General features: G+C 44.1%; 2 protein-coding genes across 3 annotated transcripts; one reads left to right on the forward strand and one right to left on the reverse strand.

The window, feature by feature from the left end:
- Nucleotides 1-279: 279 nt before the first annotated feature.
- LOC121594598 lies at nt 280-6351 on the forward strand. Of its 2 annotated transcripts, none has more exons than XM_041918045.1 (3): nt 280-357; nt 707-794; nt 5083-6351. In XM_041918045.1, the coding sequence occupies exon 3, from the start codon at nt 5133-5135 to the stop codon at nt 5949-5951; it is 819 nt and encodes a 272-aa protein (XP_041773979.1). In that variant the 5' UTR covers nt 280-357; nt 707-794; nt 5083-5132; the 3' UTR covers nt 5952-6351. The 2 variants fall into 2 exon arrangements, with proteins under 2 accessions (XP_041773979.1, XP_041773970.1); XM_041918036.1 differs by having other exon boundaries at nt 286-393.
- A 34-nt stretch (nt 6352-6385) lies between these two features.
- Nucleotides 6386-17623, reverse strand: LOC121594609 (nose resistant to fluoxetine protein 6-like). Its single transcript, XM_041918060.1, has 10 exons — nt 16901-17623; nt 10225-10371; nt 9889-10142; nt 9519-9807; nt 9224-9408; nt 8598-9121; nt 8366-8492; nt 7268-7457; nt 7043-7191; nt 6386-6972 (listed from the first exon to the last, which is right to left on the reverse strand). Exons 1-10 carry the CDS (start codon nt 17301-17303, stop codon nt 6673-6675), a joined length of 2568 nt encoding a protein of 855 aa, XP_041773994.1. The 5' UTR covers nt 17304-17623; the 3' UTR covers nt 6386-6672.
- Between the last annotated feature and the right edge of the window lie 2720 nt (nt 17624-20343).

The raw sequence follows: 20343 nt of genomic DNA on the forward strand, positions 1-20343 counted from the left end.
TCATATAGAGTTTTGCTCAGAAAGTTAGAAGGCTATATAGGTGATGATTAGATAAAGCTTTTTATATTTGAACTACAAGCTGCTATAATAAAACCAGCGCTTTCAGGCATTTCGAGTGCTAGTCGGGCAGATATGGAAAAATAGTTACGATCAACTATCACTTTTGATGGCACTTGGGGCGAGCTCGCAAACTGCTCAAATTTGTTTAGCGGGCAGACACACCATCTTTCGGTATTCACCTTGTGCAATATCGAGTGAATTGAGCCCATTGCCTGTAAACACAATCGTTCGAAAAAGATCACAAAGGTGGCCTGGCGGCATTCGGAAACGCATGCTATTGTTCGTATCATATTCGCAGTAAGTTTCGTGGTCAACGTATCGCAAAATAAAGCGGTCAGTATTGCACGGGTTAATACTCGTAATTGTTGAGTTTGTATTTAGTTATAGTTATATACAGTGCCTCAATCAGAAAACCGGATAAAATTTGTTTGAGTTCAATAAAGTTTTGTTCCAGTATTCCAATTGAGACGCTGTATGGAAATCTGATCCAAATTCTCAATATTTCAAAACCAAGAGTGAAATATTTTTACCGAGAATTCGTTCTTTGGACTGTACGCGTCCCTTTTATTGTGTTCTAAGAATATTCGTCCGCATCAATCAATCTATTGTTTGGTCCATACGCTGAAGCTGTATTTTTTTTCTTCAGAATTTAACCCCGCAGCGTTTCGCAACGGAAGTGATCAGCCACTGGGAAGCATATTGAAAATCGGAGACAACGCGGAACAATATCCCAGGTAAGGTAATGGTAGGTAATGGCGATTATGTTGACTAATTCGCAAGAATCGCGATTGCCCTTTTTTATTCTGGCAGTAAAAAGATTTGTTTTAAATGAAAAAAAAAATTGAATGAAATGAACGAAAAACTAAAATGAAATTTTTCACGATAAATTAATTGGACGTCTAGAAGCAGTTTAATATTTTTTTTTAATCTGCTCCTATGTAGTCCTATGTAGTCATGCCAATATGTAGTTTTATAAGAATGGATCCTTCAGTGTTGGATAAGGATCCGTCAAGTATCGAGTAAAAAGCCTTTTTATCGTTGTGATTCATACTATCTAAACCCAGCTCTTTTGCTATATATAAACTCAAGGCGTTGAAACAGACTCCCGAATCTATTAAAAATCTACCATTTTCTTATTTACATTTTGCGACAAAATTTTAACCATTAACCTACCGTCTAGTGATGCGCGTTGCGTTCCGAACCTGCCAGGTGCGATCCGTTCCAGCATGCAAGCATCCGGACCGCGATCCTTACGCACGACATTCTACTCTCTTTGTATTGATGAGCCGGTTTGCCGGTTCAATTTAAACCTGTGTTTCTCTCAGCGTTCTTTTCGATCCAGTTCCAGTTTCTCTCAGCGTTCTTTTCGATCCAGTCTGGAACGCACGATCATCTGCTCTCTTTCGTACGATGGGCCGATTTGGTACATACAAAGGAAGCAGGTAAAATCTGAACCTGTTTCTCTCAGCGTTCTTTTCGTTCCGGTAAAGAACGGCGTTCTCTTTTGCTTCTTTCTAGTATGGACACACACACTCACACATTCTGTCTATGTGAGTGATAACAGCACAAGCCATACTCTCTCAGTCAAAGAGATAACGGTACAACACCTGAGCCATGAAGCCAGAAAAGGATAGAGATTTGTGATTGGTGGGAAGTTAATCACCAAAATTTAAAGAGACATTCCTGCACTAGCGGTGAGCGCAATGAATGAAATGTTTCTCTTCTGCCATATGGATGTTATCAGTATAGGTGCGTTATTTTGACTGGATTGTGGTAGTCAATGAATTGCTATGTGTCTGGTGCTAAGCTGCTTCGTTGCGCATGCATCTCCAATGAACTCGTTTGAATTTTTACCTTAGATCTTCTTTGTGCAACTAAATATTGAGGGTGCATGACATGTTTATCCTTCCGCAATAATTTATTTAACGCCGTTTATCGCCCCGTGAAACAGAAACAGAAACAACTTAACAGTCTATGTATTTTAAATAAACCAATGTTATTCGATGCTATAATCTTCTATTAAGAAATATTAATTCAATCAGTGTAGTTTAATCCATACGAAATTTAAAAAGCCGATTAAACTTGTAAGCTTTATGATTTTGCATCAAACTTTCATACGCGTTGCAACAAATTTCTGATTTACTTCTTTATTTAGAAGTATAAAAAGGGAATAATGAATAATTTTAGTAAAAACAAACAAAATTCCTTAAGCTTTTAATGAAAAAGAAACTGTATAGCGGGCTACTTAAGTTAAGCGGGTATATTTTAGTAGAAGAATAGTTTTACACATTCAGTAAACTATTATTAAGCTTTGTTTCAATTGGAACTGTGTGATTACTGCACAAAAAATATAATACAAAATATTCAAAGAATACTTTGAAGTTAACCATATATAAAGTGAGCAACTGAAAAAAGCGTAACCATGGTAGGTCATCTTGAACCTGCGTTCCACGTTCCGTTCTTTTTCTCCAGATTGGCAGGTTCGTTCCGTTCCTCGATTTTCGGAACTATTCTCATCACTACTACCGTCCCTAGTGCATTAAATACTAAGCGATTCACATCAATCTATTGAAGTACTGTGTAGTATTTGCTTCGTTTCCTTTAACGTTTCTGTTTGTAAACCAACAGAAAACATGTTATTTCGTGTTAAGGGAACATTTTGGTGTTATTATAATCAACTAGTGCTCCTTGCATTAGTTATTTGTATGCATTTTTTATGCAAAATAGTTTTGTGACGTTGGTGGACAGTAGCTATTTTAATAATGGTGTTGTGCTGCTTGTTGTGGGTAATGATTTCTATTTTCATAATAGTGTTTTCGTGTATGTTGTGTATAATTATTTCTGTACTGTGCATCATGTCTGTTTCAGTATGGAACAAAAGTTAATAAATTAGTTATAGGGTAAGTGTACCAATTGTGGCTATAGCCCCAATTATGGCTAAAACGAAGAATATTTTCGCTGTAAAACAATCTTTTTGCATCCTTAAACCACGAATGGATCTTATACATCAAAATGAATATTTTAAAATATTTGTGCTTCATTAGTTCCATGCTGGTCACTTTCGTTTGTTAAATATCATCCTTTTAAAATATGTTGCCAAGATGTTTGGTACATCTTACTATTTTTCTAAGAGCAGCACTGTAGGCTTTTAGCGATTTTCATGCGCCTAGCCATAAAATTATCTTAAATAACTAATATTTTGCACTAAAATGATGATTTTGACGACTTCACATCAAAATTTGCCATCATTACATCGAAAAATATGCCTTATTTTCGTAAGTCCATAATTGCTACAACTTATCTTCGGTGCATCAAGCATCGCAGTATACCATGAACGCTTTGTTTATTTGTTTGTTTGGTCGTAGTGCGTAGTTTACAATTGGGTTTCTCGTTCTTATTTTCGCAATCTAAAGTGTTAATATGCTTTTGTAGCGGTCTAAGAGAACATAGATGATGAAGTGGGTAGTGGGAGGAAAAAAAATATCAGGCTAGCATTAGATTCCTTAACTATTTTTGTGACAGCAACAAATATTTAGATTCTTTTTAAAAATTATTGTTGAGGTTTTTCTGTCGCTTTTGTTCGAAAGGATCAGTGTTGAGCCGTTATACCCTGAATTGATAAGGTTCTCATTTAAAAACAATTTTTAAAAATATTTTTACATACTTTGGATTGCATTTTCAAAACAGTTCGAGCTCAAATAAACAATGTTGAGTTGCTTTTGAGCATTTTTCAACATTAAGTAAACATTTGACTGAAATACTGATGCATTGTATTCTGAACATTGTTCAATCACAATAGATGAATAGAAATTGAAACCAATGCATGAATTGTGATCACTATCTACATTTGTAATTATACACAACATTAGTCTACCAACACATTCATCACTCATAATTAATTTGCAACAAAAACATGGAAATTATTGATTCAAAAGAAGTGCTGAATCAGTTTGCTTATACTTACACCGTTTAGCGGTTGCGGCGATCAACTGTCAAGCACGCTGCAACAAGAACATAGAAGTAGACAAAGCGTTACATGCCTTACATTATTCCCAAGAAACGTTTCAATTTACGTTTCGGCCATTTAAGATAATAGTTACGTTTGGTGTGAGGGCGCTATAACATTGAATTAGGTTATTAAATACATTTATGTGTTATTTATGATTTAAATATCCCTGTTAAATAGGTCGACAAATAAATATGTTTATTACCTTTTTGTTAATTATGAATCTATAAAGTCATATTATTCCACACTACTTATAATTACAATTTATAGTCACATTTATTTACATTATTTTTATGATAATTTAATATTTTTGTTCTGTTTTTTTATAATTACACAATTCTAATACCCATCGAGTACAATTAAAACAAGCGTTCATCAAGAATGCTGCTTGGGTTTTGAGAACAGGCGTAACACGTAACGCTAACGTAACGCCGAGGGCTGATCTCCACTTTTATGTTTTCCACTAGTACCACTAGTATGTTTTCTTGTGTTGACGACGTTATGCATGCGTTTTTCTGTATCTTGAAACTGTAGTCGATAACGTACACCACCGCTTATGATCTTGGATATCCTATCCATTGCGGGGTTTGTTCCGTTTTGTTTTTATATTTCCAACATTGTTGAACTCACATCGATAGATAGGTGCATGCGAAAGGCGGCAAAGTTTGTAATTACCGCAACTTAACGATACCATTTGCTGATCGTAACCCAAACATCTGTGGTAGTGTTTGTGCTTCACATCCTGTTTTAGGAGATTTTTTTTTCTCCAGTACAATTTACAATTTTAGAAATGTACAATTAACCATATTAAATGATTGTTGGATGAACAATATTTTTTTCTGATTTCTCAAGATCATGACAGTTTAATTTTTACAGATTGATTTTATTCTAATTTTAAAACAAAAATCCTACTCCCCCCATTCGAACTTCCATCGTGAGGAGGAAACCCCCCTCATGATTGTAAACCGTTAGCCTAAATTAACGCACTGAGGCTGTAATCTTGTTTATATTTACAGATTTTTACCAACGTAAAATTCGTACAGGATCCTGCATTGGGTGTTTCGTGATGATGATGCAGAACGAGTCCACTCCGGTCATGACCTCGGATGCGGGATGCCAAACGACCGGCAGTCAATTTTATGTGGTAAATTTTAATGCTCCCGATGCTTCGGTTGAGAATGCCTTGCCAGATTCGGACTGTGCGATGGAACGCAGCTTGGCGATAAATGGTGACATGATAGCAGCGCATTTCCCCTACCTAATGGCGATTGAACCGTGGGTGGAAGGGTTCTTTGCAGATATTATAACTTATTGTACCGGTCATCCAGTACTCTACATCTGTCCCCTTGTGAATGAATTTGCCCAGCAGATGCGTTGGTTGCACCAGAAAGTGCAGGCCGTGGCAGCGTCCCAGATGCAGGCAGCAGGCGAGCAGGAGCAGGCGGGTATGCTCGTGGCGGGTGCACCATGCCTTGCTCCGTACAGTGAGGACGGCTTGTACTACCGGGCAATCATCGAGCAGGTGGACGATGTGCAAGATGCCGTGCGTGTGGTGCACGTGGACTATCTCAGTGAGGAAATTATACCGAAGAGGGATATCTGCGCGTGCCCGCTAGAATTGCGTATGGTACCATTGAATTATGCATGTGTGCGGCTGGCGGGCGTTCAGGCAAACGCCGAACTACCCAGTGTAGAGGTTTACGGACGGCTGCAAAAGCTTCTTGCAGAAGCATCGTTTTACGTGCGAGTTATTCAGCGCCCTGACGTGGAGCAGGGTAAGACGGGTTTGGTAGAGGTAGAGCTATACACAGCAATAGACTGCCAGACGCTCGTCTACCAAAAATTATTGGACGAAGAATATTTGGTTGCTGTTCCCAAGCAGTAAATAATTTCCAACACCCATGGACAACCAAGTCCATGGCTTTTCACTATTCCTTATTATTTTTTTTTTTCAAAAATATATAGGTCAAATATATATTTTTTATAGCTACACAGTTATGCTGCTGTAAGCAGTTCGATTAGTAATTCATCATTCGTATCTAATGTTTTTTCAAGCTAGACCGTTCAATTTACTTCCTCGCTTTGAGTTTAATCTGATGCCAGTTAGGTTTTTAATTCTTTATTACATTATTCTTTACACATGTTTTCGATGAAAGCGTTTTACTTTCTCAGTTTTTGCATTTATAACATTTAACCTCCCAGATGAGATATAAGTAAAAGAATTAGATGTTTTTGTATTTGAACTATGAGCAATTATAATAAAACCCAAGCAAAAAACAAAACAAAAATAACACCAGTGGTTGTCTCTCAGTTTATTTTAATCGCACTGTTTAAGAGAGGTGTAGCAAGGATAGCATTTTTGTGTGCGTGTGTTGTACCTGTATTGATATTGTCCGTTCGGTTACAAGGGTCATCTTAAAATAATCAACTTATGTTAAATATGTTTCTATTTTGTAGCATGCAATAATCCCAATTTCAACGTTTTGTATTTACCACTGTGTGTCCATCGCAACGACGTATGTTTAAGGTTCAGTGGCGAGGCTCCCAAGCTACTGTGTCATCACAAGAAAAAGAAGTGAAACGATGGAACAAGCACTAAATACTGCCTAACAATTTAATTTACTCTTGTCACACTCAAAATACCCATTAGATCGACTATTTTCATTCTCGTCCATCATGCCGGTACAAACTCCTCCGGCACTACCTCCCGGTACTGCGAGCAGTTTTGCAGGATGCGCTGTCAATGGTTCGGTGGCGCTTGTGCTGCCATCGCCGCCGCCCGTCGACTGCTTCGCGTGTCGGTTGTTGCTGAACAGTAGCTTCTTCACGTTGATGAACGGTGTCTCGAACAGAACCGTCAGCAGGAAGGATGAGAGAAACACGACCAGGTACTCGTTAGTGTTGAACTGCAATCGATAATGGCCGTCTGATTAGATCATCTGCAGCACCCGCGCGTGTGTCGTTGCTTCTACTTACGATAACGGCCGGCCAGAACTCGAAATACTGTGGCGACCGCGTTCTGCCAACGTTGTAGAAGAAGATGGGAAACTGCGTCAGGTAGATAGCGTACGATATTCTGGTGGTGATGCGGAACCCACGCCACGAGAAAAAGTCTATCACCCAGTCTGAAAAAATGATAGATATATTCTCTTATTCACGGTTTGACCTAAACCAAAGGCACACATCTCAGCGGCCACATACTTCGATAGCCCAGATGGGCGGTGAAGACGGTCCAGGCAAAAAAGAGACACCACGCTATCGGCGAGAACGCTGCGTAGCTCGCGGCATGCAGCGGGTTGTACACGTAGTGCATCGAGCCCATGGGTGCCGGTCCGAAGAACGCCACGGCAATGGATAGTGTGCTGATGTACCATCCGATTTTCATTTGTTTCTGTTTAGGAGGAGAGGCGCACATAGAAACAACAACAAAACATTTGATTTGATGAAAATAGTGACCGCACTGATAGTCGATTGCACTAGTGATCCGTGATAGGAGGCAAAAGTCTGGAGTCGACTCCGATCCTACTTCGATAATTTCGGAACCGACTCCGGAAGGTAGGTCCGCCCAGCATTATCCGGAGTCGTTCGGAATCGTCTGGAAACTGAACCGGAATTATCCGGAGTTGTTCGGAGTTGTCTGGAGTTGTCCAGAGTTGTTCGGAGTCATCCGGAATCGTCTGGAGTCGTCCGGAGTCACCCGAAGTTGCCCGGAGTCTCCAGACGATTTCGAATGACTCCGACTCCGGTCGACTTCGGAAGACTCCGGACGACTCCGACTCTAAACGAATCCGGGTCCTCCTTGATCGGAGTCAGAATCGTCCGGAGTCGTCTGGAGTCGTCCGGTGTCGTGTGGAGTCGTTCGGAGTCATTCGGAGTTGTAAAGAGCCGTTCAGAACCACCCGGAGAGCCGGTTTGGCAAAATCCGAACCACTAGTTCCGCCCGAAATTGAAGTTGTCCGGAGTCGTCCAGAGTCGTTAAGAGCCGTTCAGAACCACCCGGAGAGCCGGTTTGGCAAAATCTGAATCACTTGTTCCGCCTGGAATTGAAATTTTCGGAAGTCGTTCGGAGTCGTCTGGAGTCGTTCAGAGTTGCCCGGAGTTGCCCGGAGTCGGACTTTGGAAGATTCCAGATGACTTCGCCTCCAGACGACTTCGGACGACTCCAATTCTGAGCGGAACTAGTGGCTTAGAGAATCGTCGGAGAATGCCCGAGTTAGAATCGGACTAACAATAGCCGGAATCGGATCGGAGTCGTGGGTGCACTTCAACGAGCACATCACTCGATTGCATGGCGCTTACCTCGGTGAGTTGCATCGTTTTGTACTTAGAGCAAACGTAGCCTAGCATAACGCCCATGAGGTAGACGGTGACACGGTAGTACGGCAGTATGTACATGTAGTCGGCAGTTTCAAACAGTTGCTTCACGCTGCAACGAAATAAGAAGAAGAAGAAAAAACAACGCAAAAAAAAAGATGAGCTATCATCATAGGCTTCAGCGAGAATCGCCGACAACCGAAACCAAAACACCTACGACGTGCCGAAGTAGACGTAGTTGGCCAACCGCATACTGTAGGTGACGTAGAACCGGTGGACGGTGGTCAGTAGGGCGATCGCCGCCAGCCCCATCAGGCCGCGGCGGGGCCACTTCCACACGCAGTAAATGAACAGGGGCGCCACAAAGAACAGCTCCGTATCGATGCCGACGTGGTGCGTGTGCGTGAGGCACATGTTCTTGAAGCCGAAGTAGTTGTGTATGAACAGCATGTTGCGCCACCAGTACTGCTTGCAGATGTCGCCGTGGTTCGTCACCACCAGATTCCACAGCGGGCCGGTGCCGAGAAACGGCAGCACGAAGGTGCAGATCAGGATGAGCGCACCGAGCGGTGGGGCGATCCGCAGCAACCGGCCAATGTACTCCTGGTGCAGCCGAACCCGCTGGCCCTTCTGCAGCCGCTCAATGAAGGAGAACGTGGTCAGGAAGCCGCTGAACATGATGAACGGATCGGTGAAGATGGCTGCCGCCCGGCCGATCACGGTCCACGGTTGGCCAAGCACCTGAACCAGCAGAGGACACACAAACACACAATGTACTGATTAGAAGAAGAAGGAAAAACACAACATCTCGCCCTCTTTAGCGATGCGTTACGACTGTTATACCTCGCTCATTTCCGTCCGATTGATGTACGGGTTGAAGAACAGGGCCATGGACTTGTGCGCGATCAGCAGCAGCATCGCATTCAGGAAGCGTATCCCGTGCAGGCAAGCGATATCGTTCCGCTCCTCCTTGAAGCTCAGTATCGAACGGGTGTTTTTGATGAGCGAAAACACCGTGAACCATTCCGCTGCAAAACGTTTTCGCAAAGAGCGGGTCTAGTTTTAGCAAAGGGTGTGGTTTAAGATGAGAAGAACCCCCCACAATCAACAGCAGCAGCATCCCGTTCACGCTTGATACCTTTGGTCTGGAACTTCAGGTCGTACAGGGTGGAGGACAGCACCAGCAGCGCGTACAGCGCGAACGCGCACCACACCAGCAGCGTCCGATCGGTGAAGTACTCGTGCCAGATGTAGTGCTTGGTCTGGCACAGTGCCGGATGCACCTTTACCTCCGTCTGCAGGCCCGTGTCCGCTATGTATTGGTGCAGGAAGGCGCCGAGCGACTGTTGAACGTCAGCCGCGGTACAGCCGGCCGGTACGCACAGCGCCCAGTGGACGGTGGAAAACCGAGGCACGCGGTGACCGGGCTGTGTGTGTATAGACGAATTAAAAACGTGCTTCCCCGGTCAGTCAATCACTTTGTCAGGCGCCCTGCCCACACTACTTACATCATCCAAGTTGCTCTTCAGCATGCCGTGCGCCTGGACCAGCTCGAACAGATGCTTCAGGACGCGCGTGTTGGGCTTGATCGTCGGCTGCACCTCGGCCATGCAGTACCGTCCCCGGAGCGGTGCCGCCTGGGCCGACAAATCGCCCATGCTGCCGAAGGTTTGCTGGATGCTAAGACACTGGTCGAAATCACCGTACTGATTGATGTTCCCGTTCAGTATGCCGTGTCCCACCTTTGCACTAGCATCGTGCACTGGAATATGGCAGCGAGCAAAGCAAGCGGAGGTAAGTATTGGGGTGCGGTGTCCTGGCATTTGCAACACGGTTTTACTTACTTCTGAGCGCCCACAGCTCGGATGCAGCATACGCGCGGAAGAACAGGGCCGACTGACGTTTGCATTCGGCCGAGACGCGATCGCTGTAGGCAGGATCGAATGGCACATTGATGCTGAACACTTTCTTGTTCAGCGAGCTGATGTATCCTGCGAGCGGTTGAAATATTGTGGAGGAAAAATTGAGGTTCCTTTTATTTTTTATAAACGATTATAACTCAACGGGATGCATATTTCTATTGTACCGTTTTGTTTTAAAACAATTATCAAAAAATAATATTGTTGGGTCAACAGTTGGTTTGCTTCTTCAACCACTACAACACCACACGGTACGTTTGATCGGCGAAAATTGTTAAGGATTTATGCTTGGACGCTTAAGTATCTACAATCCAAAACTTTTGATGATGATAAGATTCACCTCTTACCCCAACTCTGGTTTGATAAGGACCGAATATACCTCAAATAGGTATTTACTCCATCGAATACAATGGAATTCCCTATCATATTTTACGTAGCTTGCCAAGGGCCTACTAATGGATCTGGCGCACCACTTCTCAGGACACAACTGCGACATACATATGACCAGTTTCACTAGTATCAACGTTTGGCTCCAGGGCAGGTGATCCTAATATATCTGGAATGGGCCACTTACAATCATCAATGATTGAATCCCGCTGTGATCTCACAGACCGTGTTCAGACAGTAAATTTTCCCCCAAAAGAATATGAATGTTCTCATGTACGCCCGCGTGTCTCAAACCTATGTTGTCTCTTATGTTTTTTTTTATAATTTCAATTCGAATCGTGATAACAACTGCAGTTACATGTTACATAGTGAACTAGGACATCTACACATTTTTCTCGCTATACAATTTGCTGAACATAGATGACGCACTTACGTTTGAAATCAGATAAGCTTCTCGCATTCTTAACATCTCCGAGTCATCTGTTGTATCTCTTTGAAGAACAAAGAGTTTCTGGCAATTTGAGTATGGAAATCGTGAACCCTCGGCTCACTAGCACTGCGTGTACAGTGCCGATGGACGTCGTACCTCCAAATTATGATCTCCCCCCGATACCCAGGTAACAGGCCTTTCTAGAGAATATCTAGCATTACAGTGGTCCGCGTACGTCGACCGCACTCCACAACTAACCTGATAATGCGGGTTTGCAACCTTTGAAGCCTTTTATCTTGACCCTCGTTGCCAAGAAACAGAATGGATGAGCAGAAATCAAACTTTGGCGAGATTAATAATTTGTAGACGGGAACTTTTCCCAAAAAAGTCGGGATCCTTCGTCAATCACTTCTTTGCAATGATCCAGTCAATGTAAGCGCGGAACTTCAACATGTCGCCTAAGATAACTCTCCGGTATTTAGCTTGTTAAACTCTTTTGATTCGTTCCGAATTTATTACGATAGATGGAGGTTCGTCTTTTCGTTACCTTCAACTAATATATTGTTAACAAAGTTCTTCATAGTGAATCTATGATTATTTACAGAACAGAAAACTTGGAAATAAAAACAAACCAAGCAAACCCGACCCTGAGCAGTTGCAGCGCCGGATAAGTAAGTAGGTAAGCTAGACAGCTCATTATTCATAATTATAGTGACGGTCGCCTGAACTCTAAAAATGCGTAATTATTATTCATTACTCCAAATATGTGCTAAATCTAAAGGGTTCCAGAATATTTCTTTAGATGTCATGTCAAAATATCATCTTCACATTCCGATGGAATACACTTCGTTTATGTTGGTGCAAAAAAATCATAAAATTATCGAAAAACACTCATAGAACACCTATCTGAGCTTTTAAATCAGGTTTCGGAACTAGTATTCTAAACATAGGTTATTTACAGGGTTTCTCATTGCTCTGGGACACTTTTGTGACTCTTCCTTACAGGAAATGAACTTAATGTGTTGCGAATTGGACCTGTAAAAAACCAACAGGAATTTATAAGGATCCTATCCAATGCGGTGCTACAGAGTCCAATTCCCAACGCTTGAAGTTCATTTCCCGTAAGAGTCATTAAAGTGTCCCACAGCTATGTGAACCACTGAAACCCCCAATAATAGGCACAATAATTACCAATGTAGCCTTTTTACAACTCTCTTAACTAATAACTATAACTGTTTAATTTCATCCGTACATCAGCCAATATTTGCTAGCTATGAGGCCATTTTGTTCAGGAAAAGATACTATCCGACTATCTCGCAATAGTTTCATTGACCCGGGCCAAAGCGGATCAAAATTCTCATCGGTTGAAATGTTTGTGTGTGATGTCTACGTATTAGTTTGCTTCGAGAATCGATTCCAGCTAGCGGTTCTCTACAAATACTTGTGTTCTGATACGATTTAAATTCTTGGTAAAATATCTAAAAGCCGATAAAACCCAATTTGACTTAACATAAATAAAAAAAGTTGGGGGATTAAAAACACATTTATTTCAATTAAAATGGTTTTTTATGTCCCCGTATTAATAAAATTCCCTATCGTTTTAGCTGTCTTGGAGACGTGTTTTGAAATCCTCTCCCTGATTTAGTATGGCGATTTGACGCCTACTCTAGCTTCAACCTACGGTCTCTATAATTTTTCCCTAAAACATATAACACAACTTTAAAAACGCAGTAGAGCTCATTTTTTCAGCTCCTTTCGCATAAGGTTTGAGCACAAAAATAAGTCTGATTCGTCAAAGCGTTCGAAAGCCGATAAATCAGTGCGCAACACTTCTACGCAAAATAGAATTTGTTCCATCCACGCACAATTCTAATGCCGAATGCTCTTGCAGCTTAAACGGAATGTAAACGATGCGCAGTATGAAGCGCTGCTACACGGCGACGGCAGTGGCCGATTTGGCCATCGTGCGCGCGCGCACAGAAACGGTTGCGCACATTCGATCGGTCCATCGCGCGGATTGCTTGCGCGCGGGCACAGCGCGACGGCAATCGTAACACGCGCATGGCATGCATTTTAATATCTTTATTGTCCTCGTGATCGTTTCGCTATCGCGACTATCGGATCAGAATGCGTGTGTGTGTGTACATGTATGCCCACACGTTTCGGGCATAGCATTGCACGGAAAATAAAGCGCTGGGCAACAGTGATAAAAAAGTAAAGAAAACGAAACAACAATAGCTGGAAGAGCTACAGATATCAAAACACACACACACACACACACACACACACACACACATACACTCGAAGGCATACAAATACTCACACACACACAATTATGTAAAACTCTGTACCCTCGGTAGTGTAATAGTCGCGATATAGTAGTAAGTACGCCTGCAGTTTTGTGCGTTACATCATCCGCCAAAAGTCGAACCGAATCCAAGGGTCGGCGCAACTTGCACAAAAAACCACCCCCCTCCCCCTCCCCCCCCACCGGCCTCTTCCGGTCTTCCGTCCGGGCGCGCTGCCAATCATTATGCTCCCGCCGGTACAGTGGGTGCAATTTTCGGCTTTAATATGTCCAGCGGCCATGGCAGCGATGGGTTACGGGTCTGCGTGTGAGGTACGGAGCGTCCATTAACTTTCTAGATTGCTAGTTAAATACATATACCCCCCCTCCCACTCTCCTTGGGTGCGCGTTGGGTAGGGGCAATGTCACGAACTTCGCAGCCCCCATGGGTTGAACTATGAGCGCAGAATTAGATACCGATCCGGAGACCGGAATCTCATCTCAGCTTCATTAAACGATGCATGTGTTCCGTACAGTTTGGCTTATTTTTTTCTTGCCGCAACCCCGCTACTTTAATTCGCTTTGCCCTCCAACCCGCGCCAGGGTCGAGATATCGGTCGAGATGTACGCACATGTACGCAACCCACCGGCCAAGTGTGGCCCCGTTCCAGGTGTTAGCGCGTTTTAATCGCAGTAGCCCGGCGGCGGCGGCAGCAGCTCGTTTACAGTGTCATGGTCTCGTTGGATGGCGTTAATAAGCCACTGTGCTGTACGAAATGTACAGTACGCGCGTACTTGATCTTTAGCGCCCGCGCACCTTTAGACGGAGACGGCCCCGCTGTGCGCTGGCCGTACCGAAGGTCAGTGCTGAAGGGTGCTGAAATTAGAAGCGTGGGAAGATTGGTACCAAGTAGGGGGACGGTTATGGGATGAGCGCTCGGGCCGGAGATGGCAGATTGGAAGGAAATTGGCGAAAGCAAATCCAAAGGCGCGTGGTGCTTTGCACTTTGTTCAGCATCGCGCATTGTATCTTGCGTCTGAACCCGTTTAGACGATCAGAATGGAAGAATGCTCATGGCAAAACACACATTGGCAGCGTTTGTAAGCCATCTACAAACGGGTACTGTGCCCAAGACCTCCGAGCGCAGTGGTGCGCAGACTGTTTAGCTCCCGGAGGACGTGTTTTGGGGAGAAAACCCCCTTGCGATGCTAACGCAAGTCACTGGAATTTTGCTGTTGTAGTGAGTCATTGGAAAACTTCAAACCAACACACGGACCATCAAAGCCTGAGCCAACAAAGCTGTTAGAAATGGGGAACATTTTGAATGGGAACGGTGTTAGCCGTTGCTTCTCCAATGCGGAACTCAGCTGCTGAGTGGCGGTGTTCGGAAGGTTTGCGAACGCATCTCCGAATTGCTCCGAGCTGTCAGAACTTGGAGCATGATGAGCAACATCGATATGCCTGCTTAGCTTTTCATAATTTTAGGAATACCTTCTTGACTTCTTGTTTGAAACAAACTGTTTCTGATGGGAATTGGACTATACGGTATCTTTTTTGGGAAAATCTAATAGGAATTATGACTGTCCTAACAGGGTACTCATTCTAATCATATAAAGTTCATTTCCCCAGCAGAAAGTGTCCCAAAATTATGAGAACCCCAGAAAATCTTTGCATGTATCATTACCTCCTTAATCAATATATGTAATAAGATAAATTCCAACATTGTGCTTCGATATGGTCCAAAGGATTTCTCATATATGTGGACCAAAGATATTACAATTGATAGATTGTGTTTTTAATTCTTTGATTTAACTTTGAATTAGCAGAATGTCTATTCTTTGAATTTCTCCGAACTGTCAGAACTTGGAGCATGATGAGCAACAGCGTATGCCTGCTTAGTTTCTCATCATTTTTGGGTTCCCTTAATTTTGGAACACCTTCTTGTCTTTTTCTTAGTTGAAATGAATTTTTTATGATAGGAATTGCACTCTACGATACGTAAAAATACAACAAAAATTTTAACTGTACCAACAGGAATTTAAAAAAGAATGCTAATTCCCATCTCATACATCTCATTTCAACATTGATGTTCTATATGGTCCGAAGGGTTCCAGAGATATGAACCAAAGAGTACACAGTTAACGGAATGTATTTTAAATCCTGTAATGTCTGCCTAAATGTTTTTGTGCAGGACAGGGTCCTCCAAACTTTTCAGCTCGCGTGCCGCATTGCTTCAAAAATAACTATGTTGAGGGCCATTTGACGCTACCTTTAAATGATGATTGAACGTTTAAATCCCGTTTTGATAACAAAATACTAACGTTACTTGTACAGCTTCGAGTTACCAAAGCTTGATTGTTGTCTAAGAAAAGTAAAAAATACAATTCTATTTGAAAAAGTCAAAATAACGTATTATTTATATTAACTCTGGCAAAGTCATCGTGGGCCGCATTATGAGCTCTTGAGGGCCGTAGTTTGGAGACCCCTGGTGCAGGAGTTTGGTCCTCGTGAATAAATGACAAAATAAAGCACAAGAAGTAAGGCAACAAGAAAAAAAAAAAACCAATCTCGTCCGCTTCTTGCTACAAATTCTATCCCCGGATCTCGGATTGGCTCGGTCGTTGCTGCGTCTGCTTTTAAAACCGGCCAAGTTTATCGTGCACTGGTAAAGGCCGAGTTACAACAACAAAAAAACGCACATGCGTGCCAGAAAAGCGGGGACACACCGAGTGTGAACGGTGGTGCACTTGAGCGTACCTCGAGCGCTCGGTCGGTCGGTCGGGGTGGGGTGCAGCATAGCTAAAGAGGTTAGCACATTTGCGCGCATGACGCACCGACTTCACTTTCAAAACTCAATCAAACGTTTTTTTTTTCGCTACAGAGGAAGAAGGAAGGAAGGGCGGAGAAAAACGCAACGCACGGTGCGCTATCATAATTCCAACCTCAACAGCGCCCGGGTGAAGCAATTCAACTCGGTGCAGTTTTTATGTCACTGTAGGGCGGGCGCGCCATTGCTTTCCCTCCACCCCTAGCAGGGGACGGCAGGAAAGCGAAACCCCCGTGTGGATGTTTGTTTCTTCTGCTTATTCTTCTGCTTGGAGCAGTTGGGGCTTTGTTATCATAACCGTTAAAAAGCGTGGCATTGTTTTGGTGCTGGCAACAAAAAAACAGCAATCGACAGCATAACCGCGCGGGCAAAAATGAAACCAAACGCGGGGTACCGTTTGTTTCTAGGCTCCAGTTACAGGTACTGCACAACACACGGTTTGCTTCCGGGGATGATGGTTCGCGAGTTTCCGGGCTGACCACGGGCAAAGTTTGAACGACGTTGATGGGGGAAGGCCTGGGACTGTTCCGGTTACGATTGATTGATGAGCGTAGTGAAAGTGAAAGAGTTCTCTCTAGCACGTGCGCACCACTCCGACCTGGTGTACTGGACGAGTCCTGGATGTTCTGGGATCATCACACACGCACATACACACACTTGATTGCTCACCTGTTTCGGTAGCGCTCAGCTCATCGCTGCCCGTTGGCGCAGTGTCCAGGCCGTCGCCGTCTGCCCCAAGCTCGAGCAAATAGTCCGCCATGTCGGTCAGGTTTGAGGGCGGCGGGAGCGCCGGAATCGTTTCGTTCGCCTGTACAATAAGACTGTCCCAGTCGAGCGGGAGGCGATCGTCGATCTTGGTCGGTTCTGCTGCCGGCTCCCGCAGCAGACAGCTACCGTCCGTCCAGGGCGGGTAGATGCTATCGAGCAGGGCGGACATCTTCAGCCGCTGGCTGACACTGCCCACACATTGTGCGTCGGTAGACGCAGCGCCCAGCAGCAGTAGTAGTAGTAGCATCACACATCGACCGACCACGGTGCTCACTTCCCGCGAGGATCTACCCGAACAGGACATGCTCCTCGGAACAGCTTAAACTGTCACACATACAACTCTCTCTCACACACACACGCGCGCACACATACACCTCTCACAAAGACACAACAGAATGCACACACTGTCCCTTTCGATGCTGCTAGTGAATTGTTCCACGAATATCGATCACAGCTCTACCCAGGATCGTTGTTGCCTGCCGGTGTCTATAGCATGCCAGGACCTCGCTCTGCTAGCCAACTAGAATGCCAACTAGCCCCAAAAGCGCCGCCCGGGTGTGCGAACGTTACTGGAGGAAGGTTAGTTTGCGACTGGCACCTCGCACATGGACACCATGTGACTACATAGTACTCTAGTGCACATGCTTCTTTTGTTGTTGTTGTTTTTGCACTACACTCGAACCAGGCGTTAGCGTTACCTTGCGGCTGCCCCCTTCCCCCCACCGAACCCGAACCCGAACCCGAAGCTCCGCCACCACATGGCGAATCATAGTCAGCTTCTCGTCTTTTTCACTCGCTCTTCTCTCGCTCTCTATTTCTTTCGTTTCAAGATTGGTGAAGGCTGTGTGAGCAGATACGGAAAGTAGCGATTGTAATTGCTTGTTGGAAGTTTCATTAGAAACAGGGTACACGTCCGACGTTACCTACACACCGGGTTAGGAGAAAAGATGCTCCCGTGAGTTACCTAGTATTAGGGAGATGAGATCATTGCTGAAATGACTTAAATGCTAGAACACATTGACATCTGCGCTTTGCAAATGTAAGCTTCTAATTAGAGTTTCTTCAAAGTTTGGGTGCGTTCTTAAGATCTCCACACCCTTGATAGTTCCCAATCCCAACTGGCCCAAGGGTCCCAAAGCGACACCCCTACCCCCATTAAGTGCAACTGACTGCTGCTGGCCGTTTGTTTGTACCTTCACTTAATACCTTTCACAGGTTCCAATGTTCTAAACCCAGTGAAGTGGCGCCATTTGCCGTGCAGAACTTTGCGAGACGTTTTGGGCCTTCGGCCGGGAAGGGCAGGCGCGCGCACAGGTGCGTAAGTAAACTATTTACAATTTTTTGGTACTGTCAATAAATTAACGAGAGTGTCGCCTTGGGGGTGGCTTATTTTTTTGTCTTCTTCTTTTCGCTAGCCACAACACGCCACATTAACAAAGGCGGGTATCGGGTCTGCAATCTATTGCTTAACAATCTGCTCACGTACCTGCGGGCATGCACAAGTGTGCTGGAGTGTTCATCAGCAATGTGCCTGTGTGTGTGTGTGCGAGTTTTAGGGAGTGTGAGTGTTTGCTAAACCCTTTCGGAATTAAATTGAACGTACAAACGGAGCGCGTCGTAGATCCCCGCATACAATTGTGGTAAACAAATCATCGCTCCTACTACTTATCCTCTTTATGCTTTAAAGTGTCTCGCTTCTGCCGTTCGATTAACGTCATTCGGGCAGCCTGTCCCCGCGGACCGGGGGGTTTGGTTTGCGAGATTGTAGCATTCTGGATAATTCGTATTCGCTCGGCATAGCGGCCAATGGTGCGGAGAAATATTCTTCCCCGTTGGCCGTAGTTCAGCACCCGAATACCCAAATACGTACGGGTCCCGAGCCAAAACCGAGCGCAACCGGCACAGCATTATTGGTTTGGCGTAGATCATATCGGAGCACTAACAGAGTTGGTGGGGAATTGTTTCTTTTCTTTATGTTTCGCAAGGTACATTTAGCTGCCGGAAACCTAGATGCGTAGATCGAATAGATACAATACTATGTAGGGCCGATGTTTGCCGCTAAACTTTACCCTAATTGTCTATCATTCAGCAGAGCCTGCGAAATGGAAACAGTCAACCTGAACTGAACCTATGGTGGAGCTGTCGTTATGTTGGCTCAAGAGCTAGCTATGAACTGAACTTGGTGACAAAAATCGCTGCATGAAGAGTGAATGCGGTGCAATCAGATCTAGACCGACTACGGTTGTTTCTCCAAACCACTTTAGTGGGCACTTGTGGGTATAAGGTGGGATAAAAGTATTCCAAATGTGTGTCTAAAAAAGGAAATATTGTTTTATGATTATGTAACAAAGATTACATCTAGTCAAACAATCCATACTTCTACTATCGGCACATCCGCTTCTTTGCAATAACGAACATTTGAGGTTTTACTTGGTATACCACGTAACCGGGACGACTTTCGGAATGGGATTCAAACTTACCCGGACTTGTGGAAGCCTTGTATGCAGTGCTTCAAAGTGTCATGAGCATCACGTGATGATCATCACCGAAAACGATGAGAATATCCGTGGTAGCTTGATGTTCATTGCTGATACTCAATGAAAGTGCGTCATGACATGCCGAATGCGACAAGCGAATAGTTGGGTCCAATGCGAGACTCTGACTGACAAGCTGAGCTTAATGCCTTCGCAAGTATAATCTTGACTTTTTCTAACTGTGAACAGTGCTGCCAAATGCCAATGTTTCAGTCGCCAACACTCATGACTGAAACGAAGTTCAAGTCAGGTCACATACACAACTATGATGATCAGAGGTGAGACTCAAACCGTTGGTGGACCAATCACATGCTTGGTGACATTTTTTGTAGCTCCCAACTCTTGTTCTCTCACTTTATCATGCCATTTCCCCCCTATGATAATCACGACCTTCTTGGTACATACTTGCCGAAATGGTCCCAAGCAACTAAATTAGCATGCTTTCACGCTTTGATGATCTGTTGATAAAGTCATGATGTTGATGTCATCATAAAGCATTTGAGCGAGAAAGCATGCTCATTTTGTTGCTTGGAACTACTCGCACGCACCGCATATCACCCATGAGTATCGTGATGATCACCGACAGAAAATGATTGAGTCTCACCGCTGATCATCACAGTAGAGGTCGTGACGCTGACATGATTTTGTTTCAGCCGGAATTTGTAATGACTTTGTCAGTGACATTTTTCACAGTCAGAACTGATCACAGTAAAAAAAGTCATGACAGACCAAGCGTTGGTTGCTAAAATGACACCAAGCATGTGTTGGTCACACCAACTGAGCATCGCATCTGATGATCGCAATAGAGTA

Source organism: Anopheles merus, chromosome X (assembly GCF_017562075.2).
Source record: "Anopheles merus strain MAF chromosome X, AmerM5.1, whole genome shotgun sequence".
Taxonomy (NCBI): Eukaryota; Metazoa; Arthropoda; class Insecta; order Diptera; family Culicidae; genus Anopheles; species Anopheles merus.

Bases quoted from the DNA above. Each gene is read 5' to 3' on its own strand.
- LOC121594598 (XM_041918045.1), top strand. From the start codon at position 5,133: ATGATGATGCAGAACGAGTCCACTCCGGTCATGACCTCGGATGCGGGA.
- LOC121594609 (XM_041918060.1), bottom strand. From the start codon at position 17,303: ATGTCCTGTTCGGGTAGATCCTCGCGGGAAGTGAGCACCGTGGTCGGT. The intron at 8,493-8,597 runs GTAGGTGTTTTG...ATTTCGTTGCAG, and splicing joins TACGTCTACTTCGGCACGTC to CGTGAAGCAACTGTTTGAAA. The intron at 7,458-8,365 runs GTAAGCGCCATG...CCTCCTAAACAG, and splicing joins AAACGATGCAACTCACCGAG to AAACAAATGAAAATCGGATG.